This window comes from Camelina sativa, chromosome 4, assembly GCF_000633955.1.
Source record: "Camelina sativa cultivar DH55 chromosome 4, Cs, whole genome shotgun sequence".
In the NCBI taxonomy this organism is placed as follows: domain Eukaryota; kingdom Viridiplantae; phylum Streptophyta; class Magnoliopsida; order Brassicales; family Brassicaceae; genus Camelina; species Camelina sativa.
The window spans coordinates 26,864,896-26,888,951 of record NC_025688.1 but is presented as its reverse complement, the minus strand read 5'-3'; the positions used below and the strand labels follow the sequence as shown (position 1 = coordinate 26,888,951).

The window sequence follows — 24,056 nt, the reverse complement described above, 5'->3', positions numbered from 1 at the left end:
TTATATATATCATCATTTTCTAGAGAATATATAATTTTTTGATAACACCACAGATTAAATCGTATCATCGACAGTTAAAAAAATTACCGATGCGATTGATGATAAAAAAAACTCCGGTACAAGAACTTTTGCAGGACAAAATAGCAGTACAGCAATGTATTTCTACAGGATACACGTAAAAATATTATAAGATATGTTGAAATATAGAAAATTCAAAATTATATCTAAAAGAAAAAGCTATCTATATACGTCAAGTGATATGAACAAGAGAAAACAACCGAACCCAACCTCGGTCCATTTTGGGACATATGGGATGTTACGAACCGTAGATGCAACTTTTCTTCTGATATCTTTGTTTGTGGCTCCTCATTTTTTCTCTCTTTTTTCTTTTTTCCTTTAATAATCGCAATTGTGGGGGTCCATGTACTTGTTTCAAATAGATGAAATATCGTAAGATGCACATCATGCACTATAGACACGATATATATAATAAATATAGTATAATTCTATTCTTTCTAACGAATAATATTCATTTGATGTCATTGTCGGGAAAAAAGACAAATGTAAAGTTTCATGACTGGAGCGAGTTAAACCTAACTCCAAGCCCAATTAGCTAGTAGGTGAATACTACTGAGCCCGTAACGTGGAAAGATAACATAATAGGCCTAGTTTTATTAAGGACTTTGTGTTTACTATGTTTTCTTTCTTTTTATCAGTACTAGTTTTGAATCGACGTCACACTACAAATCAGTTTATTTGATATATTTTGATAAAAATTATATATGATTTATTATAGTAATAAAATATTATTTTATAAAAAACTAATACTAGTACTTTTGAAAAAATAAAATTTCAGATACACAATTTTTTAAAATATAAAAATCGATTGTGTTATAAAATCAAATCTGATAAAAAATCATAAATTTAACTAGATGTCCAGGCGAGACAAATCAAACTGATGACTTCACATATTCTAAACCATTTTCTTTGACCACCAGAAAAACGAAACAATTTTATAATCATGAATTTAACTCGTTTTCATATTTAATTGATCGCTACAACTTATGTTTTCGTGTTTTTTATTCAATGTTTTCTTATTCTTCATATTTTTTCTTGTCATTTTCATTGTCCCATTTTTGTGTTAATTGTCATCGTAACTTTTACCATTTGGTTCTTCGTTATACTCTTTTTCTTCTTCTTCCTCGTCAACTTCTTCACATTCTTCCACTGAAAAACCTTTTTTTATACTACCACACAACTTGTTAACCCATCAAACTCCAAGAACAAAATAATTTCTTTTCTCATAAAATTTGTGAAATTCATGATTACCAGCATAGTCAACACATGCACCCAATTATTGACAATTTTATCCATATACTTATTTGGTTTTAGATCCACGCGTTTAGAAACTTCTCAAACCAAAATCCTTACTTGGTTTATAATATTTTAAAAACATAATAAAATATACTAATAATTATTTATTTAATATGAATCATATGATATATAGAAATATGAGTACACTATAAGAACATATTAATTATAAATAAATAATATCAATTATATTCTCTCATCAAATAATATCAACCTTATCATATTATCAAATAACCATAACCGTATATGACAGTAACTGCTTGAACTGTAACCGTATTTAAACGTAACTGTTTAACCGTTTGTAAACGATTCTGGTTAAGGTTACAAAAATTTCTAACCATAACCGATGGTTAATAAACCTTAACCGTGACAACCGTAACCCGGGTCATGCCTATGTATAGCTAATAAAACATGTGTGTTTGTCGTCCATATTTCTTCTTTAAACCTCAAAATTTGACTCAAACATCAAATTAAAGTCTTGCGATGTCAATCCTTCTTCCTTAGATCCAAAAACAAAAAAAATAATGAAAGAATATCAACTCATCTATAAAATCATACACAAAAATATGTTTTACAGCTCATAAGAAATAAAAAGCATAAATGTAGATAAATAAAATAATTTATGTTTTGCATCAATATTTATAATATTTAAACTTTTAAAAGGTTTCGAAATATAAAATTTGAACCTTTTAAAAATTTTCAATATTTATAATATTTTAAACTTTTAAAATTTAAAACTTATAATATTTAAAAACTTTTTAAAAGCTAAGAACTTTTAAATATTATAATATTTTTTTGAAACTGTTAAAAGTTTTAATTTGATCAAATAAAAAACCAGATTAAACCAAATAAAACTTTTAAACTTGGACGCCTGATAAATCAAGCTTTCCTGCTCATTCGTTGTTGGAAGCATATTAATCTTATTTATATTGGTTCTGAACCATTGTCTAAAAAATTTCTAGCCGATGTGGGATATTGTGCTTGGTTTTTTATTTCCATAAATTTAAAATTTTACTTTTTCTAAAAAATTCTGTAAATTTAAAAAATGTTAATGAATGACATATCAAATCATGATAGGTAGTTTAAAATAATTCTTAATATAGAAAATTCTGAAAATTGTATAAAATGTTAATAAGTGATATGTCAAATTTCTATTGGTTGTTTAAAATTCTATGTGGACAGTATTAAGAGCTTATAGCTCCTATTTTTTATTAGTATAGTTTGATTAGTAGAAATTTAGAAGAGATGATTTGAAGATTGATGATATATCTTCCATGATTACTAAGACTTATATATTGACCTTCTCAAATAGAAGAAGGTTGGAGTATGTTTTCTAGTTCTCTTTCAAAAATGTGAAATCGAATTTGAGATTTACAACCGTCGAAACAAATTGCATTCATCAATCCATGTCTCAAACTTAACTAATACTAGATTCTATATAGTTTCCAACGGATTATACAACTTTTTTTTTTGACGTAACGGATTACACATTGTTGTCAATTTATCCTACTTTCTGTAAACGTTTTTTGTCATATGGCTTATTGGGTTTTTAAATATTGAATTTTAATTTGGCATAAAAAAAAGTATATATATTTAAAAAAAAGGTGAAAAGTAGTAATAATAATGACGTAAAACACGAAAAAGGGAGCAAATTAGTCCAAGTTGTTCAACTGCTCCATGTTAAAATGGGGAGATTGAGTGATGAATGGACCCTCTGAATAGAGAACGTATGATACAGTACCCGTAACCCATCCTCTCTGTTTGCATATCCCATGCCCCATGGTTTCCCCTTCTCCAAATCTCCATTTTTGTCATTTCTTTTAAGTTTTGATTTGACTTTGACGACAAACAGTTTTCATTTGATAATCCAATAATAACTTCTTTCTTTTTGTATAACACTCATGGCTTGTAATCTGCATGCAACGCATGAGCTTTATGACAAAGCTATTTTGCATTATTTCTCTACTGTAGAAAGTTAAAAGAAAAGTTTCCTTTTGAAAGTGAAAAATAACTTAAAGCTTAGCAAGGGAATCTCTCTCATCTTCCACTACTCGTTCATCAATATTTGTTTCTGTAATATTTCTACACACAAATATATAGAAAAGATGAAAGTTACTTTCAATTTTTTTTCTGAGTATATTAATTTCTTCTACTAAACAAGTGCTTTGACGTCGAGATTCATTCTATAGTTTAATAAGTCTTTCTCTGATTAAAAAACGTGTCATATACTTAATTCTTTTTTTTTTAAATCTCGGATACGTGTGATTAAATTAGCAACCCTCTAAACGAGTACTTTAATTGTATTAGCGCAGAAAAATGTCAAAATAGTATTATTTCATTTTCAACAAGCGAGTTTTATATTCGAACGTTAAGACTTGAGCGTTTTGCTTCGAACAAAAAGAGTGAAAAGATAAGAAAGCGAATGTAGACACACACGTGCTAGACTGATAGGGCCCGAAATTCTTCAACCGAGGCAAAGGCAACTCGTCAAACCCTTCCTGTCCAAAGCTGACCCCTCTTTTTATTTAACTACTTATTAACAATTTGACTCGAAATACCCAAATGTTCTATTTTTTTATTTGCCATAAACATTTATATGTGAAAAATATCCTAAATTATTTATGAATAGTTATATATTATACTAATTTGGATAACAATTTATAAACAATGACAAAAAAGATAGCTAGCTATCTTTTTATTTGCAAGTTGATGATCGAAGAAACAATATAAGATCGACTAAATCTATCGAAACAAAAACAACAAAGAAAACTGTGATTCAAAACATAATATAAGATTGCTGTTGTTTTATGTATGTGAGAAGTTTTTATAAAGTTTGAGAAAGCAATATTGAAGGATAGTTTGAGGATGAATTAAAGATGAAAACTACTATTTTTTTGGTTAATTAAATTGGAGTTTTACAAGGAAAAGGAAAATAGCAAAAAGGAAAAAATCTTTTTCTTATGAAATTTGGAAATCTTCTCCTATGGTAATTAGGAAGTCTTGATGGGTATATAAGAAGGTCTTGGGCACGTCCTAGAGAGACAAGAAAGCTGAAAGATAAAAATAAATCCTAGAGAGTTTTCTGTGTTTGTGTGCGGCTTAGTTTCGCGGTTTGGTGCTTGTATTGTTCAAGCTTCTTTGTTCGTCGGTGTGACGTGTGTGAAGGTTGCTCAAGAGAGTTGAAGATCTGAAGTCTAGGCTCAGGGGGAGTTTAGCCCAAGGTTAGGTTATTTTGGTTTGAATCTAGGCTTGGTGTGAGTTTAGTTAAGGGTAGAGATTTATCCTTAAGATTTCATGTTATAGAACGAAGCGGTGAATTAAGAGGGTTGTGCTTGATTTACGCATTTGCGAATAGGTTGTATTTGCTTTCTTATTTTAGTGGAATCGAAATCTGGATGTGGTCCCGGAAAGTAGGAAAAACCGAACCTCGTTAACAAAGCTATTTGCACCTGGTCCGCATTTACAAACCAAATATAGTGATAAAACTGAGATATAAAATGCTAACTAAACACTAAACACACTCATAAGTTTTCCGTACCGACGGACAGGTATCCTATGCGGAATCACATAAAGAATCCATCCATTAAAAGAACTGTATGTTGGTTTTCGTTATTATTTTTTGCTAGAATTATTGGTGCTTTATCATTATTATCGTTAATATCCAAATTAAATTAGAGATGAATTAAGAGACAAATGACGACAATGGACCACTGCTTAAAGATAATAAGTGTGAATCAACAGAGAATATGAACCACTAAATTCGTTGATTACACTTCATTCATAGAGAGAGAGAGAGTCGGCTAACACATTATTTATACGCATTGATTATGTACGCTAAAAAATGGTTTATTTGCTTGATAAATTTGACCATTTTCATCCCTTAATCTAATTCACACACGCTCTTCTATCAATCTAAACTCGCTAATTAGTCACAGTTATGACAAACAAACAATCAAGATTTTAAAAACTTAGGTTCGGATTTTGAATCTTTTTTTAAGATGTTGTTGGGTTAAAGATGTAATCCAAAATATATACATTCCTATTTGTTTGCATTCTTCTTCTTTAAAAGACAACTCGTAAAAGGAAAACGACAAAGTTCAATTAAAACCAACCATACCCCAAAAAAAAAAATGTTTTCTTTTGTATCGGCGCTAAGTATAAACCACTTCTTCCTTTTCACATTGGCCAAACAAGAGAAGAGAAGCAACATCCTTCTTTCTAAAAAAAGAACTTATCAGATTCATCTCAAACTCCTTCTTCAGAGATTGATTTCTCACATTATTATTACTATCAACCAACTTGGCATCATCTTCTTCTTCAAGATCTCAAACTCTGTTTCTCTCTAAGAAAAAGAAAGAAAAAAAAAAAAAAAAACGTCTCTTTCAATCTCTTCGTCTACCTACTGGTTACTGTGGTTAGTATAGTGCGTCTTCACTGTCTTCCTCTTCATATAATTTTGTTTTATCACAGCTTCATTCTCTGAAATTCTTATAGTAACCCACTCAACTCAAGGAGCTTTTTTTTTTTCCTTCAAACTCAACAATCTTGGGTCCCATTTATCAAGAGCTTAAAGTCTCTGTTTTTTAATGGTCAATCTTTACTGTAATACCCTCCACATATCTTTCTTCTTCGAAAGTTCAGTTCGCTTTTTTTTTTATCTCTGAAGATAATAAATCAAATTTTTTTTTTGTCAACAACACTATTTAATTTCTTCAGAGTCAATTTGTTGATACTTGGTGGTGATTTGATATAACTGTGGGTCCAATTTTTTTTTTTTTTTTTTTTTTTTTAGAAATTTTNTTTAAGCTTCTTCAAGTTTTTGAGGTTCATCTTTTTTTATTTCACCATTCTAAAGTTTAGATTTTTTTTAATTTGAAACACAGGTTTTGGATTTTTGGGGATGATGTTGAGATGAAAGCAGAGTCTCTTTCCTTGTATCTTGTTGTTGGATTTTGAACCAGACACAAAAAAAAAAAGATGCTTCGACCTCTGCTTTTGTCTCTCTCTCTAGTCTTCTTCTTTGCGTTTCAGTTCGTTGTTTCAGAGATTCAACTGGGTTCTAAGCTCGTTGTTGGTGAAAACACCTTGTGGGTATCAAACAATGGTGATTTTGCTCTAGGGTTTTTCAACCCACCCGGTTTGCCTAACCGGTTTAGTATCGGTATCCGGTTTAACTCCGATTATATCCCTTCTGATCAGCGTAAGGTCGTTTGGGTTGCTGGAGCTGTTGTTTACGTTACTGATAACACTTCCTACTTCGAGCTCACTAGTAATGGAGAATTGGTTTTGTTTGATTCTTCTTTGGGTGTTCCGGTTTGGAACAGCAAGACAAACCGGTTCTCTGTATCCTCTGCTTTGCTTCGTGACGATGGTAATCTCGTGTTGTTGAAAGATAGAGAAGAGATTGTTTGGCAGAGCTTTGATACTCCTGCTGATACTTTGCTTCCAAACCAAAAGTTACCTTCTTTTGAGATGCTTAGAGCTGCTAGTGAGAATTCTAGGTCGAGCTATTACAGTCTTCATTTAGAGGATTCAGGGAGGTTACAGCTGAGATGGGAGAGTAACATTACTTTCTGGTCAAGTGGAAACGAAGCTTTGAAGAAGAAGAAGAAGATTGGTGCTGTGCTTACCTCTGAGGGAGCTCTGTTTCTTGAGGATCAAGATCTGATGAGACCTGTTTGGTCTGTGTTTGCGGAAGATCATAACGACACTGTCAAGTTCAGGTTTCTCAGGCTTGACCGGGATGGTAATCTGAGAATGTATTCCTGGAACGAGGATTCAAGGATTTGGAAACCGGTTTGGCAAGCTGTTGAGAATCAGTGTCGTGTTTTCGCAACTTGTGGATCACAAGTTTGTTCCTTTAACAGTTCAGGATCCTCTGGATGCACTTGCCCTTTTAACGCTTTTGTATCGCTCTCGGATCCTAAATGCTTGGTGCCTTATCAGAAGCCAACCTGCAAATCTGGTTACCCCATGGTGAAGTTCAAGAACTTTGAGTTGTATGGAATCTACCCTGCTAATGATTCTGTTGTTTTTGGAATTAGCTCCCAGAGATGCAAGAAGGTGTGTTCAGATGATTTTGCTTGTACTGCAGTCACTTACACGAACGATGGGAATCCTCAATGTCGCATGAAGCTGACTCGTTATATCAGCGGTTACTCTGATCCGTCTGTGAGTTCGATATCATATGTGAAAACATGTTTGGATCCCATTGCTGTTAATCCAAACGTTTCTAAAGAGTCACCACCAGTCACTGTACCGAAGTCTCACAGTATCTGTCTTCCTTGTCTTATCGGTGCAACTTCCACTACACTTGTTCTGTTTCTCGGGTTTCAGCTTGGTGTTGTTGTGTACATCTACCAGAGGAAGAAGCAGCTAGCTAAGAAGAAAGCTGATCGATTCTCCAAAGCTGCAAATCCCAAAGGTGTGATGATCTTCTCTGTCGATGAGATAAAGGCCATGACCGGTAACTTTGATCATAACATAGGACCAGGGATATTCAAAGGGGTTATGCCGGAGAATGAACTTGTTGCGGTTCAAGAAATGAAAGCGACGTTAATAGAAGAAAGGAAGTTTAGGAGCTCTGCATCAAAGATAGGTACAATGCATCACAAGAACTTAGCAAAGCTTGAAGGTTATTGCTGCGAGCTAGGCAGGAGATTTCTTGTGTATGAATACGCTAAGAACGGGTCAATACTGGACCACATTGTTGACCCTTTACGAAGCAAGAAACTAACTTGGAGAATAAGAACTGAAACCTGCTTAAGCGTGGCTAAAGCTCTTTGTTACCTCCACACAGAATGCAGGGAATTCGTCAGTCATGGGAACTTGAACTGTGGAAACATTCTGCTCGGGGAGGATTTGGAAGCTAAGTTAACTGAATATGGATTCGGTTTATGTGCTGCAAATAAAGACGTTGAAGATTTTGGGAAGACGGTTTTAGCTCTAGTAACGGGTAGATATGAACCAGAAGGAGTAGTGAGTGAATGGGTGTATAGAGAATGGATTGAAGGGAGGAAAGAGACCGTTGTGGACAAAATATTAGAAGGAGATTTCGATGTAGAGGAGCTCGAGCGGGTTTTGAGAATCTCGTTTTGGTGTGTTCAGGCGGATGAACGGTTAAGACCATCAATGGGGGAAGTGGTGAAGGTTTTAGAAGGTACATTGTCTGTTGATCCACCACCACCGCCTTTTGCTTGTGCAAGATCATCACCGACTAACTCGTCAGAGTCTAGTCAATCGTTGTACGAGCCATAAAGGCTCTTAAGTGAATGAAGTGTGTATAGTTTGAGGATCTGATTTAACAACAATTGTAGTAGTGAAGGCTGATGATTCTTGTTTCAATTTTTGTAAGGTCTTCTTAGCTTTGATCTTTGAGTCTGTGAAAGGAAGTGTCTTTTGCTGAATAGCTGAAGCAGTGTTCTGTTGCATCTTTAATGGACCTCAAAGCGTTCATGGGCTTGTCGTGTGGACTCGTTAGTCCCACCATGATAATCAAAGTAAATAAAGCTCTGAGAAGTTTAAAGAGAAGCTTTGTTAGTTACTACTACTACTGCACGTCACTCCACGCGTTTGTTTTGGCAGATTCTAAAGTCTTTTGTACAAGTGTCTGTACTGGTGGAGCAGGACCATGTTCAGGACAGAACCATTAGTGGGCTTACACGAATCTTCCTTATACTACAATCCGACCGACTTTAGCCCCACCAGAGTGATCCTGAGCCTAAAGATTCAAAAGCAGTTGCGGTATATGAGCGGTGCAGAGAGCAAGATGAAGAGGACATGACACATATGAGACTTTGTTCCAAAGTCCCAACTTGTTCTTCGGCCGTCTCTTTCTTTTCTTTTCCTCTTTGTAATCTCATTGGCTGCTTTTAAAAGTGCAACTGTTAACTGACACCAACTGCTGTCTTTTTCTTCCCAATACATGACAAAGATCATTCAAGCCTCTTGTACATCCAAATCGTGAGTCATGTGTTCAAGTTATGCTTTTCTGAATTTGATCCCTCAACTCAAGAACCAACATCTAAAAGAATTTCAAATTTGATTCTTCGATTCTTGTCAATCCAAATTACAACGAACAATATCATCAACATCCCAAACTCTTTAGTTACCATCATCATCGTTCACTTAAACTCTTTGAATGTCTTATCTAATCCAAGGGAAAACGGCTCTGTAATGAATGAAATAACAGTTTTATGTTTTGTCAGCTTAAAACTTAATGGTGTCGACAAGAATCCCCCTTGTTCTACCCGGTGCCCCTCCATTTAGCGAAGATAAGTCCAACACAATTCTGCATACCATCATTTACCAGAAGGTCATATTATAACTTATACAAGTTCAGAGAGATTATCAAAAACATAAGAACATTAATTCTTAGCTCAGTTAGCTGCTTACTTGTTCCTAGTTTCTTTTCCTGTTTCTTGAACAATGATCTTATCTTCCATTTTGGATACTGTGTGCTCGGTGGGAAGATTGATCCCTTCTACTGCAGAATCATAAAATTACAAAAAGCAATTAGTTTCCACATTTACTTATTTTATGGAAAAGAAATCTATGCATAGTGTTCAGTTTCTCACTTTCTACCCCATTGACAAGAGAGACTCCATCTAGTCCCAAGAGTTTCTGGAAACAGAGCCGGTACTGTTATTCATTCAGAACATGACTACTTTTTGAGCAATTAACAAAAGGTGATTCACCTTGAGCTTTTTATAGCATTCCTCGAGGTTGTCATTATACAACATAAGACCAAAAATGCCTGACGATTTCCCTTCTTTGATCTCTGCCTCAGCATTTCTAAGCCGCTTTTGAATTTGCTCCTCTGTCTCGGTTCCTCTGTTTTTTTAAGAAAATAGATATATTGATAATGATCATCCTGGAAACTGTAACGTAAGATATCAAGAAATCGTATTGTAAAGCCTGATTTTTACCTAGCACGGAGCCGATCTTCAAGCTCTTTCATAGAAGGTGGACATACGAATATGAATGCTGCATCAAGAGCACTCGCTCTCACAGACCTTGCCCCTTGAACATCAATGTCGAGAATACATCTCTGTGATGAGCAAAAGAGAAACTCATCACCGTTTAAGAATCAATGGCACAGAAAGCATCATCTACATATCCAAAAGTTTTCTTTTATACCTTTCCTGAATCTGTTACCACCTCAACGGCCTCAATGCTGGTTCCATAGAGATTACCGTGAACAGAAGCAAACTCAAGAAACCTTCCATCTTTGATTTCTTTCTCCATAACTTTTTTATCAGCAAAGTGATAATGAACACCGTCTCTCTCCATAGACCTCGGAGATCGAGTTGTGTGGCTCACTGAGAACCCAAACATTGAAGGAAACTCCTTCATAAGCATTGAGATAAGCGTTCCCTTTCCAACTCCAGAAGGACCGCTTATAACAATAGGCTTCTCAGCATTGCCTCTGACACCTTTACTCCAAGCAACAACTTCCTTCTTTAGTAATTTCTTCTGTTCTCGCACATAAGGACTATCTACCTATCAATGTTTCAACTTCAACAAATGAGAACTCCAAAACAATACTCTCAAACATCATAAATTGCTGCAACAAATTACCAACCTCGAGGAACCAGATGGAGTCATTGCAAGGTGAACCTCTCTTAATAACCAAAATCCGACCTTGTTTAAGAACAGACGCGGAGTACCCCTTGCTGGGCTTAGGACCTGTCCCAAGCACAATAGGACTAAACCTACAAACAACACCAAGTAATTCTCAAATTTCTAAGATTTCTTCCTGACATTTAAAGAAACAATTCTTGCCACAGAATCTCTAGAAAGCTACATAACATACACCCACCAGTTGTTACTGTTCTTGTCATGAATTCGAACCCCAATGGAAAAAGTGTTCCTTTCATGATTTCCACCAATCACAAACTTCCCAAAAGAAACCTCTAATCAGAACATTATCAACCAAGTTTTAAACAAACAAACCTTAAGTGGACTTACTGTTCGATCACCGATATCGACTGATATCTCAGTGTTATTGGTTTCAGATTTTACACCGACGCCATGGGAGTGTCCGTTCTCCAGATGATCCACTTGAAAAGCTGGAGCTTCTCCCTAACAACAACAATAAAAAGAGAAAAAGAACCATCAAAAAGAGAAGAAATTATAGAACTTGGAATCAGAATTATCAGCAAACATCCATTGAGCAACCGGAGTTCCCAGTTAAATAGCCAAAGAGGCTCACCATAGAGATAATTCTATGCCTCCAAGAAGAACAACAACACAGCCTGAGCAATGGCACTACAAGCACATATAAGAGATCATATAAAACCAAATTATATCTATTAAAAAAACAAACCTTTATCTAAGTTTCAACAAGAATTCAAGGAATTGGAATCCCATGAGCAAAAAAAGGAAACACTTTAGTCAAAACCCAAATGCAGAATTCATGGAAAAAAAAAAAAAAAAGACAGGAATCGTAACGTAACATACAAAAAAGGTATCAATGAGAATAAGGCCAAAATCAAACAATTCGTACCTCGAGAATGAACACCCTGAAATAAGAGATAAAGACGAAGGCTTTTTTTTTTTTTTTTAATGGGATTGCAGGAAACAATTCAAAGGTTTCTTGAATGAGAAATAAAGCGCAGAGTTGTTTATTGTAGTTTAAAAAAGATTCGATCTTCTCCAAAGTTTTGTCTCGATTTGTAATCCTTATTTGAATATACTGTTTTGTGTGGATTATAAAAGGAGACAACTTGGGAGATGATCGAGTCTCTGTCTAGGTGTAGGCGAAGCTGCCTCTCTCGGTGGCGGTTCCTTGTCATATTAAAATAAAGAGAGGATAGATAGAGACTCTTTTTGAGTCAGAAGGTGGCTCTTAATTTTTTTATTTTTTAATAGTTCACATTTTTACTTGTCAAATTTTTATTAATTTTGTTAAAGATGATATTTAATCAGTTAAGTAATAAGAAATTTTATTAGGGAGGTTGAAATAAAGTTGGATTCGGTTGTGTTGCTGTTAATGACTTATTAATGTTGTTGTTGTTGTTGTATACTTGTATTTTCCTTATTTAAATAAATTATTAGAAAGACATATTTTGGAGGTTAGAAATTTGGTCGATTGTTTATTAGTTAGTAGTATTGAGTGTGATTTTGAGAAACCAAACAAAAAGAACAAAACGATCAAGAGGAAAAAGCCTACTTAACTGATAGAATGAAAATTTAACAATTTTAAATAGATCTAAAATGCTGAATAGAATTGAATTTAAGTATACATATATATATATATATTTGTTTTCTTATTAGAATTAAAATATTTTAGTTTTTAAACTAATTATGAATAAAGTTAGTTATTGTTCTAAAACTAACCGAGACAAAGTGAGGAAAGGTTATTGTAACATTTTCCAATATACTTAATTTTACCTTTTTATGAATCAATTGAACATGATATAAACATATTTGCATTTATGGATGGAAATATATGCTTAACTACTTCCAAACCTACAAAAACAACATAAGAAAGAAATTGAGACATGATTATTTGAGAAAATTTGATAATATAATTGAAAAAAATTGCACAAAATTTAAACAATAAAAAACAAAACTCTATGGTAGAATTGTGTGGTATGGTTGTAAGGTAAACTAGTGATGGATATCGCTAGAAGTTAGACAAAATTGAACTCAAGATTTTTTGTTTTTTTTTGTTTTTTTTTTGGTTTGTGGAGTATAATATGGTCTAGATCTTAAGTCGTCGCGGATATGTTCCCACGGAGTTAGATGCGCAAATTCGAAGCTGCATACGAAGAACTTGATGTCAAAGTCGTGGAAGAAGCTGGTGGATTGCTGGGCTTGGTGGATTAGTTCAAGGCGGCTATAGAAACTGTCACGGCGGAACAGAACCGACACGCTTGATGACTAGAACCACGAGCTAGAAATACATCATATATTAGTAGTATGAGCTATGTGTGTAAGTGAAAACTCTAATTTGTTCTAAGTGTAGGATGTAACTTGCTTTGTGTGTGATTCGAATTCTAGTAGTATGAGGCCATGTGTGTAAGTGAAAACTTTAATTGGGTAGTCTAGTGTAGTTCTAAGTGTGGGATGTGACTTGCTTTGTGATTGAAACCCATAACTCCTCTCCCATGCCAATCTATGCTATGAATTTTGATTTGTGATTGAAATCCATAGATTTTCTTGGTTGGCATTACAACAAAATCTCCTTGGTTGGTTCATTTCACTTTTACAATTATGTTGCAACAATTACTACTACTGCTTTAAAAATAAAAATAAACTCTCTTCTTTTGGTAATCACTCAAACTCAATCTACTAAAATGCTTTACGAAATTTTAGTAGATTGAGGTGTATTCACAGGTTTTTAAAGGGCCATAGAAAAGAAATAAAGAAAAAAAAAATAGATGGCAAACCAAAAAAAGGAAGAGGTTTGTTTTCTAAAAAACGATACCGTTTCGAGTATTCATAACACGACGTCGTTGTGAAGAATGGTGAGTGTCAGTAATGGCGTCATCTGTTTGGGTTTCGTTGACGGAGGAGTCAACTCGAAGCCTCTGCGTTACTTGGAAGGTTTCAGTGAGAGGATAATTTACCCCGCATTTGATTTGGTGCGAAGTAGATTAGGTTTTTTAGTTCTGCGTTATTGGGCCGTCGCACTAACAAACTCTGCCAACTTCAATTTCACTTCCACTGCTTGATTAAATTTATTTGATCGATCATTCTTCATTCGTGTTTGATCGATCATTCTTCATTCACTTAGAATTTAATGTGTTTTAGTGGCTATGTTATGTATTTTAACAAGGAGCCAATGAATGCTTTCTTAGAAATTTTTATTACTTTGATCGGAATTATAGTGGATAAGAAACGTTTTTGACACCCACGGACACTTCTATTTGCAACTTACATACAAAGAAACGTTCGCGGAGTTTCAAACCATTCAATATTTGAGTTTTACAGCGTGACCGTTGTGTATTAGACCGATCAAAATCATACCACACTTTTTTACCACATATATAAACACTATTGCCTAAAACTAAAACTTTTAATTTACATCCGCCTTTGGCCGGAACATGAAACACGTAGATTAAAACCCCCTAACTTATATTATTATTGTAGTATGGGGTATTTAAAATTTACATGTGGTTGATAATACGTCATAATGAAAAGACATAGCAGACAGATATAACAAATTGCTAAAATCACTACCGAGCTTATATCAGAAAACTACGAATTTAATTAATGGTGACATGTGAAACGTGGCCACGCACAAGTGGTATCCCCAAGCCATTTAGATTCATTTTATGATGCTGACATACGTGACTTTCTTTTGGGGGAATATTCAACTAATCATATATGGCCACGTCGACAACAATCTTTATAAGCGACATGTGTTTTATATCTCTTGTCTTCGTGGTAGGGTCTAAACTTGCCGACACTCGCTCTTAATATTAGTTTTAGTACTACCTCTTATAAAACTGTCTCTCCTACCAAAAACAAAAAAATTATTAAGAAAACTTGTCAATCCTTTTTCTCCCAAAAAAGATAATTAATAATCCTATAATGCGTAACGCCGTAACCAAACTTCATATATCACTAGTACATTTCGACCTTTAGAAATTACGATTACCTCTTATTAGTTTTTAGATTGGAATATGTGAAAATATTTAGTTGATAGCATTATTTTTTTCGTCTCTTGGCTAATCATGATCAATAGACAAAGCACATCTCCGAAGGTTAAATGCAGTCGCTATACACCGGACCAGTGTAGTTTTCACGAAGTGGTCCTTTTTCATATTTTAAATTTATAAACTTCTTGAGAATTCTACATTTTTTATCCATTTTTTTGTCGTGTAGTGATCTTTTTCCTCTAATCTAATCAAAATCAGAGCTAAAACCTTTGACATTACCAAAGCCAATATCAAAAAAACCAATTTTAGCTTGCCATTCGAGGTCAGAAAATATAAAATTACTTTGATCATCAGGCCATGATCATCTTCTTCTTCTTTGACGATCACAATTCGTAAACCCTAATTCTCAGATTATGATGACTCTTTACGGTCAAGAAAGGTCGCAGGACGCCAGAAGTAACCACGGGGATGAGACGACGGAGACTGTTGTGAGAGACATCCACGCATTAACTCCGACGCCGGAAGATAACTCCCGGACGATGACGACGACGTTGCCTCCACCGCCTGCTTTCCGAGGCTATTTTTCTCCGCCAAGGTCAACAACGACCATGAGCGAAGGAGCTTCTTCTGGCGAGAACTTCACGACTATAAGCAGAGAGTTCAACGCTCTAGTCATCGCTGGCTCCTCTATGGAAAACAACGAACCAACGGCTCGTAACGTCACGCAGCGTGAAGATGAGAGACAACATGACTTGAACTTGATGAGGATTCACGAGGAGAGGGATCATGAAGTGGAGACGAATCCTTTGGCAATTGTGCCGGACCAGTATCCGAGTCCGGGTTTGGATCCTGGAAGTGAGAATAGGTTGTTGGGTCTGGGTCAGGGTCAGGTAGGAACGACGACGGTGCAAAGGGTGAAGAGGGAAGAGGTGGAAGCAAAGATAACGGCGTGGCAGACGGCAAAACTGGCTAAGATCAATAACAGGTTTAAGAGAGAAGACGCCGTTATTAACGGTTGGGTTAATGAACAAGTCAACAAGGCCAATTCTTGGATGAAGAAAATCGAGGTAATTTTTTTTTTGGTTTAAATTAACTTCCGGTCCCCACGTACGATGATTAATTTCTAACATAATTTACTAACAACATATGTTAAATTTTGTTGTATATTGGGTTGGTCGGCTGGTTAATATATAATTAAACCATGTGATACTCGTAGTATAGTTAGTGAAAGTATTAAAATCACCTCTTTGTTTTTTTTTTGGAGTCGGGTTTAGTACTACAGTATATGTCATTTTGGAATTGCAAACATAATCTTCTCATTTGAAAATTTGTAAATAATATTAGGTATGGTGTGGTGGCATAATTTGTATGTAATTAGGTGAGAGATGGTTATATATATCTCACATTATAGCTTCTAATTAATGTTTTTATGTTTATCGTCGTGGCATCATCATTGTCATATATAATTCCAGTTCAACAAACATTGTGGCATTATACGTATCTTTCCGGGATTCAAGATATATATAGTGAAAAATATTTACTAAAAAGGCCGGTTAACTGATCGTCTAAATGGTGAATTCATGTCGGATTGATAATGTATACACAGAGACATGTATGATGTATGTATAAGTTTAGCTAACAATTTGGGATCGATGCATGCAGAGGAAGCTAGAGGAAAGAAAAGCGAAAGCGATGGAGAAAACGCAAAACAATGTGGCCAAAGCACAGAGGAAAGCAGAGGAGAGAAGAGCGACGGCAGAGGCAAAGAGAGGGACAGAGGTTGCAAAAGTAGTTGAAGTTGCTAATCTCATGAGAGCTGTCGAACGCCCTCCTGCCAAGCGCTCATTCTTCTCTTTCTTCTAGTTTTTTAGTTTATCCAATCATTAAATTAAGCATCACTGTATATTAGTAATATATTTGGTAAAGAAAGAGGACATTTTTTGGTTTTTTATATACACATAAATGAGAGTGTACGTACGTACGTAGTACTGTTGTGTAATCCAAATCCGAAAAAAAAAAAACTACGAATTAATTCAACTTACATTAATTTGAGGTATGCGTTACCATCCATATTTAATGATTTGAGGTACTTAGTGTGTACGACTTGATGAATCCCCAAATGTTAGTATTGTTATAAAATGTGTTGTTTGGTTTAGTCTAAGAACCAAAGAATATGGTTACAAAAACAGTTGGAGTGGCCAGCTTTTCTATGGATTTAGATGAGCTTTCCTAGTTCCCTTTTAGGTAGAAGTTTAAAGCTTTCTCAATTTTCTCTTATTGCTCTTTGCAATTAATGGCATATGTAATAATTTAAATTTACAATGATTCATCATCAAAATATTCTCACTTTGTTTGCACTTTCGGATACATACGTTGAGCCAACCTAGGTTTAACAGATGCGACTAGAGACTTAGCGGTGAACGAATTACGATCAGCAGGAAAGAGATCAACCTTACTAGTACCAGGAAGGTGGCTCCATTCGAACCCTTGGAGAAGCCTGGCTAGTAACATGATGGTCATAGATGTCCCAATCTTAGAGCCTATGCAGCCACGCCGACCGGTGCCGAATGTCACGAGCCGCATATCTGGTTCCATTAAACTCACGCTAATTGAGTTCCCACCATGTCCATCGAGGTGTCGTTCTGGCTTGAAAACGTCTGGTTCGTCCCATATCTTAGGGTTCTGGCCAAGCCCTAGACGACTCACAAGAATATGGCTACCTATCATTGCAATCAAATAAATACCACATGGTTTGTAAAGCCCAAGCATTGCCGCCTAAGATTTTGAATGCGTGGTTGTGAACTCATGGACATATATGCCTGACCCATGGCCTGACATAGCGGCCATAGGAAGATAAATCTAAACCGTTTTGATATTTAATTTTAACATATATTTTAAGAAATACGCTCGATCACGAATCTTCCACCCTGGCTGGTGGTCCCACACTCTCATTTGTGCAGTTTGCCAACTTATTTATTTTATTTAATTGTATTATAGTTTTTTTTCTTTCCCTTACTTACATCTACATGCATGAGTTGCATATACCTTTGGGGACAAAATAACCCGCGAGCGTAGTATCTTCTCGAGCTCTGTGAGGAGGCATGAACGGACTAACTGGGTGAAGCCGGAAAGATTCTCTGCTACAAGCTTTGATGTAGTTGAGTTGTGATATGTCTGATTCTTGCACAAGTCTGTCTTTGCCAACTACCGTGTCCAATTCATTTGTGGCTTTCTCAAGAATCTCTGGATGATTCAACATCTCTGCTATCGTCCACTCCACGTTATTCATCGTATTATCGATTGTTGCAACATTGATATCCTATATATAGCAAAAAATGCATAACGGTTTTGGTTATTACTTATTCTCTTTTATTATTATTATTTTTTTTTTTTTGCAATTATTCTTGGACATTTAATTAAGCCACATTTTATTTGTAAGGATAGTGTGAACATCACTAACCTTGCATTGAGCTCTAATCTCATCAAATGTGAATAAGGACATTCCTTGGTCATCTTTTAGCGTGATTAAGATATCGAGCCAATCTTCTTCCGTTTCTTTTCCACCTCTCTCCCTCCACAATTGCATTCTCTCGTGGATGATGGGGTCGTTGCACTTGTTGATTATATCAACCGCTTCTCTAACTTCAGCCTCCTTTCCATTTAGGTTCCATCCTCGAAGACAAGGGATGTAGTCCGTTACGTTAAAGCTGAAAAAACAATCAAGAGATCGATATATTGCGTCCATGTGTTCTTTCTCTTTCGGTCCGAGACCGAGACCATTACCGTTCTCGGTCGCTACTTCTTCAAAATTCCTCCGGCCAAACATCATCATCATCATCACGGCATGGCAATAAACGCCCGTGATGTCTCTCACGTTAACTTAGTTTTTGTTGACCCTAATTGGCATAAGTTGAAGACATAAGCGACGATGTTATCGGCTTCGAGGGTTCTATCACTTAGGGACTTGTTCAACATTTTCGGAGACATTAGTTTGGCCACCATCATTTTCTTCAGTAGCTTCCATCTCTCTCCGTAGAAAGAAAATATCACGTCCTTATAGCCTTCGCTTAAGAGTTTGCTCGAGTACGATTCCACACGGTCAGCGAAAGCCTCGTCCTTGTCTCTAACCACTTCTCGAGCAATCTCGCTTGAGGTTACGGTGATGACGTGGACACGTGCGAAACGGAAGCAAGCTATCTCCGTTTTCATGTTTTCCATGACGCGGTGGAGCCACCAGGAAGTAGGCCGGTTTAGGCTGATTTGGACCAAGTTTCCGATGACAGGCCATCCCCGTGGACCCGGGGGAAGCTGGCCTTTCTGTTTTGTTGACCTGAAGAAACGTATAGCGAGAAGGTGGAGTACTAGCTTAATAAAAAATAGAACAAATGTAAACTTTGATGGATCAGCAAGATTCATGTTCATAATTTTTTTTTTTGATAAAACGAGGTTTTTTCTTTAGGTAGAAAAAATAATGGAAGAAACTTAGTATTAAATGGAATAAGAAACGTTTTGTTCGTGAAGTATATATGTAGATTCCACGTATAATAGACCGAACGTAGAGAAAGGTTTAATGACTTTGAATTCAACAAGGATCCATATGAGGCTAAATTAGATCTTTTGTAGCTGAAAGCTCTTCGATTAATGATATCCACATTAAATCAAAAATCAATTTTCTTGAATAAAACGTTTGTTTCTTGAAGCGTTCCTTTCTATTTCTTGAGTGTCCCCACTCTTTATTGGCCGGCTGGCGCGTTGTACTTTCTACACCTTATGGCTACAACGGAAAGATCCTTGGTAAGACCTCCAATCACTTGTAGGTAAACCGTAAATAGCGTTAGTTTAGTTGAGTGGCAATTCAACTAGCGTCGAAACAGACTAAGTTTGACGATTAAACAAAGTCTAAACCATGTGATAAATAAATGAAAAACGTCATAGAATAAAATTGAACCAGTTTATCCAGTACTGAACAAACTTTTTTGTTTTGTTTGTAATTCAAATTTCAAACCAAAATAAAAATTTGAATCTTTTAATAAATAAAAAAGAAACAATACATCTATCTCAACTGGTGGATGATTTGATGGTAAATATATACACAAAAAAAAGACAGAAAAAACTATAAAGGATGTAAAAAACACATACACAAGTATGTAGAGATGAAGTAATCCATTGCGTGCTCGTCACTAGATTGCAACGAAAGATTATAGGTTGATTTTTATTTTAAAATTATTAGTTTCTTACAACGGTTTATTGACCAGATAAGATTATCAGTCACCAGATTTTTTACTCAAAATTAATATAAAATTATGAGAAGCAAAATAACACTATGCTGCTAATTATTTCCATAAATACAAATTTTGAAATTTGCATGTCATCATATGTTGTAGCATTGAGGTATCAGAGGAGATCATCGAAACTAACGTTATTTCTGTTTGCTCGCATTGGACTTAACAAGTTTTTTTTTGATATGGAAGATATGGAATGACTAAGAAAATGGGCAGTACATCAACAATTGACAATTGTTGAAAATTGCACCAACTCACAAATTTTCACCATTGTCATCTACGAGGACCAAGAAGTGAGAGAATACGGATCTCCAAGGTTATACAACACTATTTGATTATATAATTATCGTTTCGATTTATTTGTTTGTGATTTCTTTTGTTAACTGATTTATTCTCTAATATTTTTGTAGTGTTGCTGATGTACTTGAACGCGAACGTTAAAGAGGGTTCAGGAGAATTTGAACGCGAACGCGGCACATACTGATGGTGCTACTCTGACAAATATTCGAGACAGCAGCACACAGTACATTAACAACTAGTTAACTGCTGATTTTTCCTACATTTATGTTTAAATGTTTGTTTATGTTGTTGCTTTGGTGAATGATGTCATTTGTTTTTAATTAATGAATTGGGCCATAAGGCCCATACTTTTCATATGTTTTATTTAAGAAAACCAAATTAAACAAGTAATCAACAAAGAATGAAAATTTTGATCAAAAAAATAAATAAATAAAGAAAATGAAAATTTTCAATGATCCTTAATGGTCCTCTTTCATCAGTTTCCTTATGAGCTCTAAGAAAGAGCTTCCATGGATGCAATCAAATGCAGCTCTAGTTTTTCATACTATTTTTGGTAAGTTCATGCTTTTTTTTTTTGACAGTTTTAGTATTTAGAAAAGATAATAAATGAGCTATTATCCATTGTTGAGTTCTCTCGTTCATTAGCCAATTTTGTATAAAGAACTCGAATCGGATGACTTGACAAGTGAGTTAATTTATGATTTTCTTTTTTTTCGGGTAGGATTGGTTTTTGAGAAATAACCAAAACTAATGATTGATTTACGTAAAAAAAAAAAAAAAACTCACGTTTATGCTGTCATACACATTGTTTGTGTCTTTGTGATGAATAAAAACAACTATTAAAAATACACCAATCATCATCACAAAACTGTCTTGAATAATAGACATCATAAGCAAACCTCTCGTAATTCACAAACAAGCATAAAACAGTGAAAATAAAGCATCTGATGATCTGATTGTACAACTAGACATGATCTTAAATAGTCACAACAATGGAAGAATCCAAATCAAAGAATTTATGTCACCCACAATCACCAAATCTGTCTCGGGTATAACAATTCATTACAATCTATGATCATCAATCACTACAAAGACACTTCAATCTTCATTGTGCTGTAAGAAAATATAAAGAATCAAACCCAAACCAACCCAAGAGAGAAATATTAATGAGCCAAGCAAATAAAACTGAAGAAGAGAAGCAAAAAACACTCTTCAAAAAAACAAATTTGACTGATCCACATAAAGCCATGAACACTCGCTAGAATAAGTCGAATTTCTTCTTAAGCAGATCTTGCTTCCAACGTGGTAAGTTGTTGAATGCTTCTTTCTCCATCCCAAACACACTTTGGAACTCTTCCTCAGATAGATAAGCCTTGTAGTAAATTGACCACAACAACAAGAAACAGCAAGTTAGTTAAGTAATAGACAAGAGTGATTCCATCTCCTAGTAGCTAACTAACTACTCACCTCTCTACGTTTGAAATCGATTCCAGTCACTGGGTTCTCAGATTTAGCTCTCAGCTGTTCATAAGTGAAAGTTGCTCCACTTGTATCTATTTCAGAATCTCCTTGCTCTTCTGTTTCCTGCTTTGCTTCTGGTTCATCTGCTGCGGGTGAAACTTCCTCTTCTTCCGTGGCCTCATCCCCAGCTCCTTCTAAAGCCTCTGCTTCATCTTTTTCTTCCGCTGTGGATGAAGATAGTTTTAGTCCATTGCGTTATCGAAGTTTAACACGTGGAATCAAGGAGAAAAACTTACCCAAAGGGGTGTCATCTGCTGGGTTGGAGCTGGTGGATCTTCTTGTAGGAGAGGTATCAGGTGATTTCTTATTCTCCGCAACAAGTACCTGAGAGAGAGCAGCCACTGCTGCTGCTCTCTGTGAAGCCTGACTTGTCCCCACTGGCCTTGGTGGTGGAGCCGATTTAGTTGATGATGAAGAAGAATTGAATGCAGATGACAAGGCGGCTAAAGCTTCAGCTCTCTGTCTTGGGCCGTCGTGACTTTCGTTTGATCTGTCCTGGCTCTGCAGTTAAAATGGAAGACTGTCTAAGTGGACTTGCTAAACATACAAAAGTAGAGCTTTCTTTGTAATGGGGTAAGGCTTGGCTAAAACAAACGAAGAACTCAATCAAGATGAACCCCATTAATGAGTTCAAGCAGCTTTAGTCTACACTGCAACAAATTTGTAAGTCATTGTATTGAGAATTTTGTAAAGAATTATACTCTCTGAATTTGGTTGGATTTAGGATGGGACTGAACTAGAAGGCTGGAAATTTGTTTAGGTCCAGATGGATGATTAGCAGCTAAATGGTCATAGATTGGTTTGTACAGGTAGGGTCATTGAAGTGTCCATTACTGTAGTAAACTTATGGTAAACTAAAATCAAATATTGAACAGATATTTCATTTATATCTAAGAAACATTGGTGAAGAGTTTCGTTATTTACCGAATAGGTAGGCCTGTTACTAGAAGAATTAAAAGCAGAATTTAAGGCAGCTAGTGCTTCAGCCCTTTGCCTTGGTCCTTGGCTCCCACCATTAGACTTATCCTGCAGTGGAAAAAGGAAAAATCTCATGAATCCAAGTAGCCGGAAAGTAATAAGAGTGTGTTTTCCATTATCCTAACCAAACTGAATTTGCAGATGTGTAGTACCTCCACAACGTGGTGAGTGCCAAATAACAACGCTGCCTTTTTCTGGAATGAGTTTCCTTGTACCTAAATCATAGAAAAGGGTAAACGTAAAGGAAAGTCCATGAGGTACAATAATCAGAGTTATCTTAGCTAAATCCGTCTTCAACACCAAGTGCCTATCTAGCAATTCACTGATAACAGACACATTTTTCATTCCAGACACTGAAACAATAGAAACTGAACATATACCAAGGACAAGAAATCTTACGATAGCTTTAGTGGGATCCCAAGAAAAGTAAGTGGTGAAGAAGCATGGTTCGTTCCCTTCATTGATTTTGTAGAGTGGAACTTTAGGAGACAAGCCTTCTAAGGATCCAGCAAGATCTATGTATTTCTGCCCATAGACTGTCTCAATGAATAAAAAGTACAAAAAAGAACAGAGAAGCTAAACGAGAAGCAAAGTTGATAAGGAAATAGTTACTTGGCCAATCTCAAATACAGTTTGCTTTTCCTTGGTCTCAACACAGTGACCAACCCAGACAAAAACTTCAGCATGGGTGTCTAGTAAATATATATCCTCAGTCAAGAGGTCATCTTGAGCGAAGTTGTAAATCTCCTCAACCTGTTGCAGAGCATACTGTTAATAATATGCAAAACAGCATCTCGTGTAAAAAAAAGTTGTATAATTTCGCCAATATCTCACCTGAAACTTTTCTGCGTGGATCCAGGCAGACACAATTTAAAAGAGAATGATACAGTTAGAATACTGGAAATGCTCAACTTCTAAGATAATGTGAAAATATGAGTAAAAAACCACACATATAAAATATTCACCTCTGTTATACGAAAATGAGAATAAGTGA

General features: G+C 35.4%; 4 protein-coding genes and 1 pseudogene across 6 annotated transcripts in view; 2 read left to right on the top strand and 3 right to left on the bottom strand.

Annotated features, from left to right (window-relative positions):
- LOC104782681 (G-type lectin S-receptor-like serine/threonine-protein kinase SD3-1) lies at positions 5,497-9,043 on the top strand. Of its 3 annotated transcripts, none has more exons than XM_010507686.2 (2): positions 5,497-5,785; positions 6,255-9,043. In XM_010507686.2, exon 2 carries the CDS (start codon positions 6,349-6,351, stop codon positions 8,626-8,628), a length of 2,280 nt encoding a protein of 759 aa, XP_010505988.1. In that variant the 5' UTR covers positions 5,497-5,785; positions 6,255-6,348; the 3' UTR covers positions 8,629-9,043. The 3 variants fall into 3 exon arrangements, with proteins under 3 accessions (XP_010505988.1, XP_010505989.1, XP_010505987.1); XM_010507687.2 differs by having other exon boundaries at positions 5,497-5,794; XM_010507685.2 differs by having other exon boundaries at positions 5,497-6,126.
- Positions 9,392-12,142, bottom strand: LOC104782680 (guanylate kinase 1-like). Its single transcript, XM_010507683.2, has 11 exons — positions 11,879-12,142; positions 11,585-11,640; positions 11,341-11,454; positions 11,192-11,268; positions 10,955-11,084; positions 10,510-10,872; positions 10,299-10,420; positions 10,068-10,203; positions 9,948-9,993; positions 9,766-9,856; positions 9,392-9,661 (listed from the first exon to the last, which is right to left on the bottom strand). Exons 2-11 carry the CDS (start codon positions 11,585-11,587, stop codon positions 9,580-9,582), a joined length of 1,164 nt encoding a protein of 387 aa, XP_010505985.1. The 5' UTR covers positions 11,588-11,640; positions 11,879-12,142; the 3' UTR covers positions 9,392-9,579.
- Positions 15,174-16,966, top strand: LOC104782679 (remorin). The gene is made up of 2 exons (XM_010507681.2): positions 15,174-16,048; positions 16,644-16,966. Exons 1-2 carry the CDS (start codon positions 15,395-15,397, stop codon positions 16,842-16,844), a joined length of 855 nt encoding a protein of 284 aa, XP_010505983.1. The 5' UTR covers positions 15,174-15,394; the 3' UTR covers positions 16,845-16,966.
- LOC104782678 lies at positions 17,253-19,455 on the bottom strand (annotated as a pseudogene).
- The window catches only part of LOC104782677 (villin-2), a gene marked incomplete at its 5' end in the record, with an annotated part of 6,742 nt that continues 4,179 nt past the window's right edge, over positions 21,494-24,056 (bottom strand). The window contains 9 exon segments of the mRNA XM_010507680.1: positions 21,494-21,935; positions 22,031-22,248; positions 22,321-22,585; positions 23,009-23,110; positions 23,215-23,277; positions 23,462-23,587; positions 23,675-23,815; positions 23,897-23,907; positions 24,028-24,056. Of these exon segments, the coding sequence (XP_010505982.1) occupies positions 21,822-21,935; positions 22,031-22,248; positions 22,321-22,585; positions 23,009-23,110; positions 23,215-23,277; positions 23,462-23,587; positions 23,675-23,815; positions 23,897-23,907; positions 24,028-24,056 (1,069 nt within the window).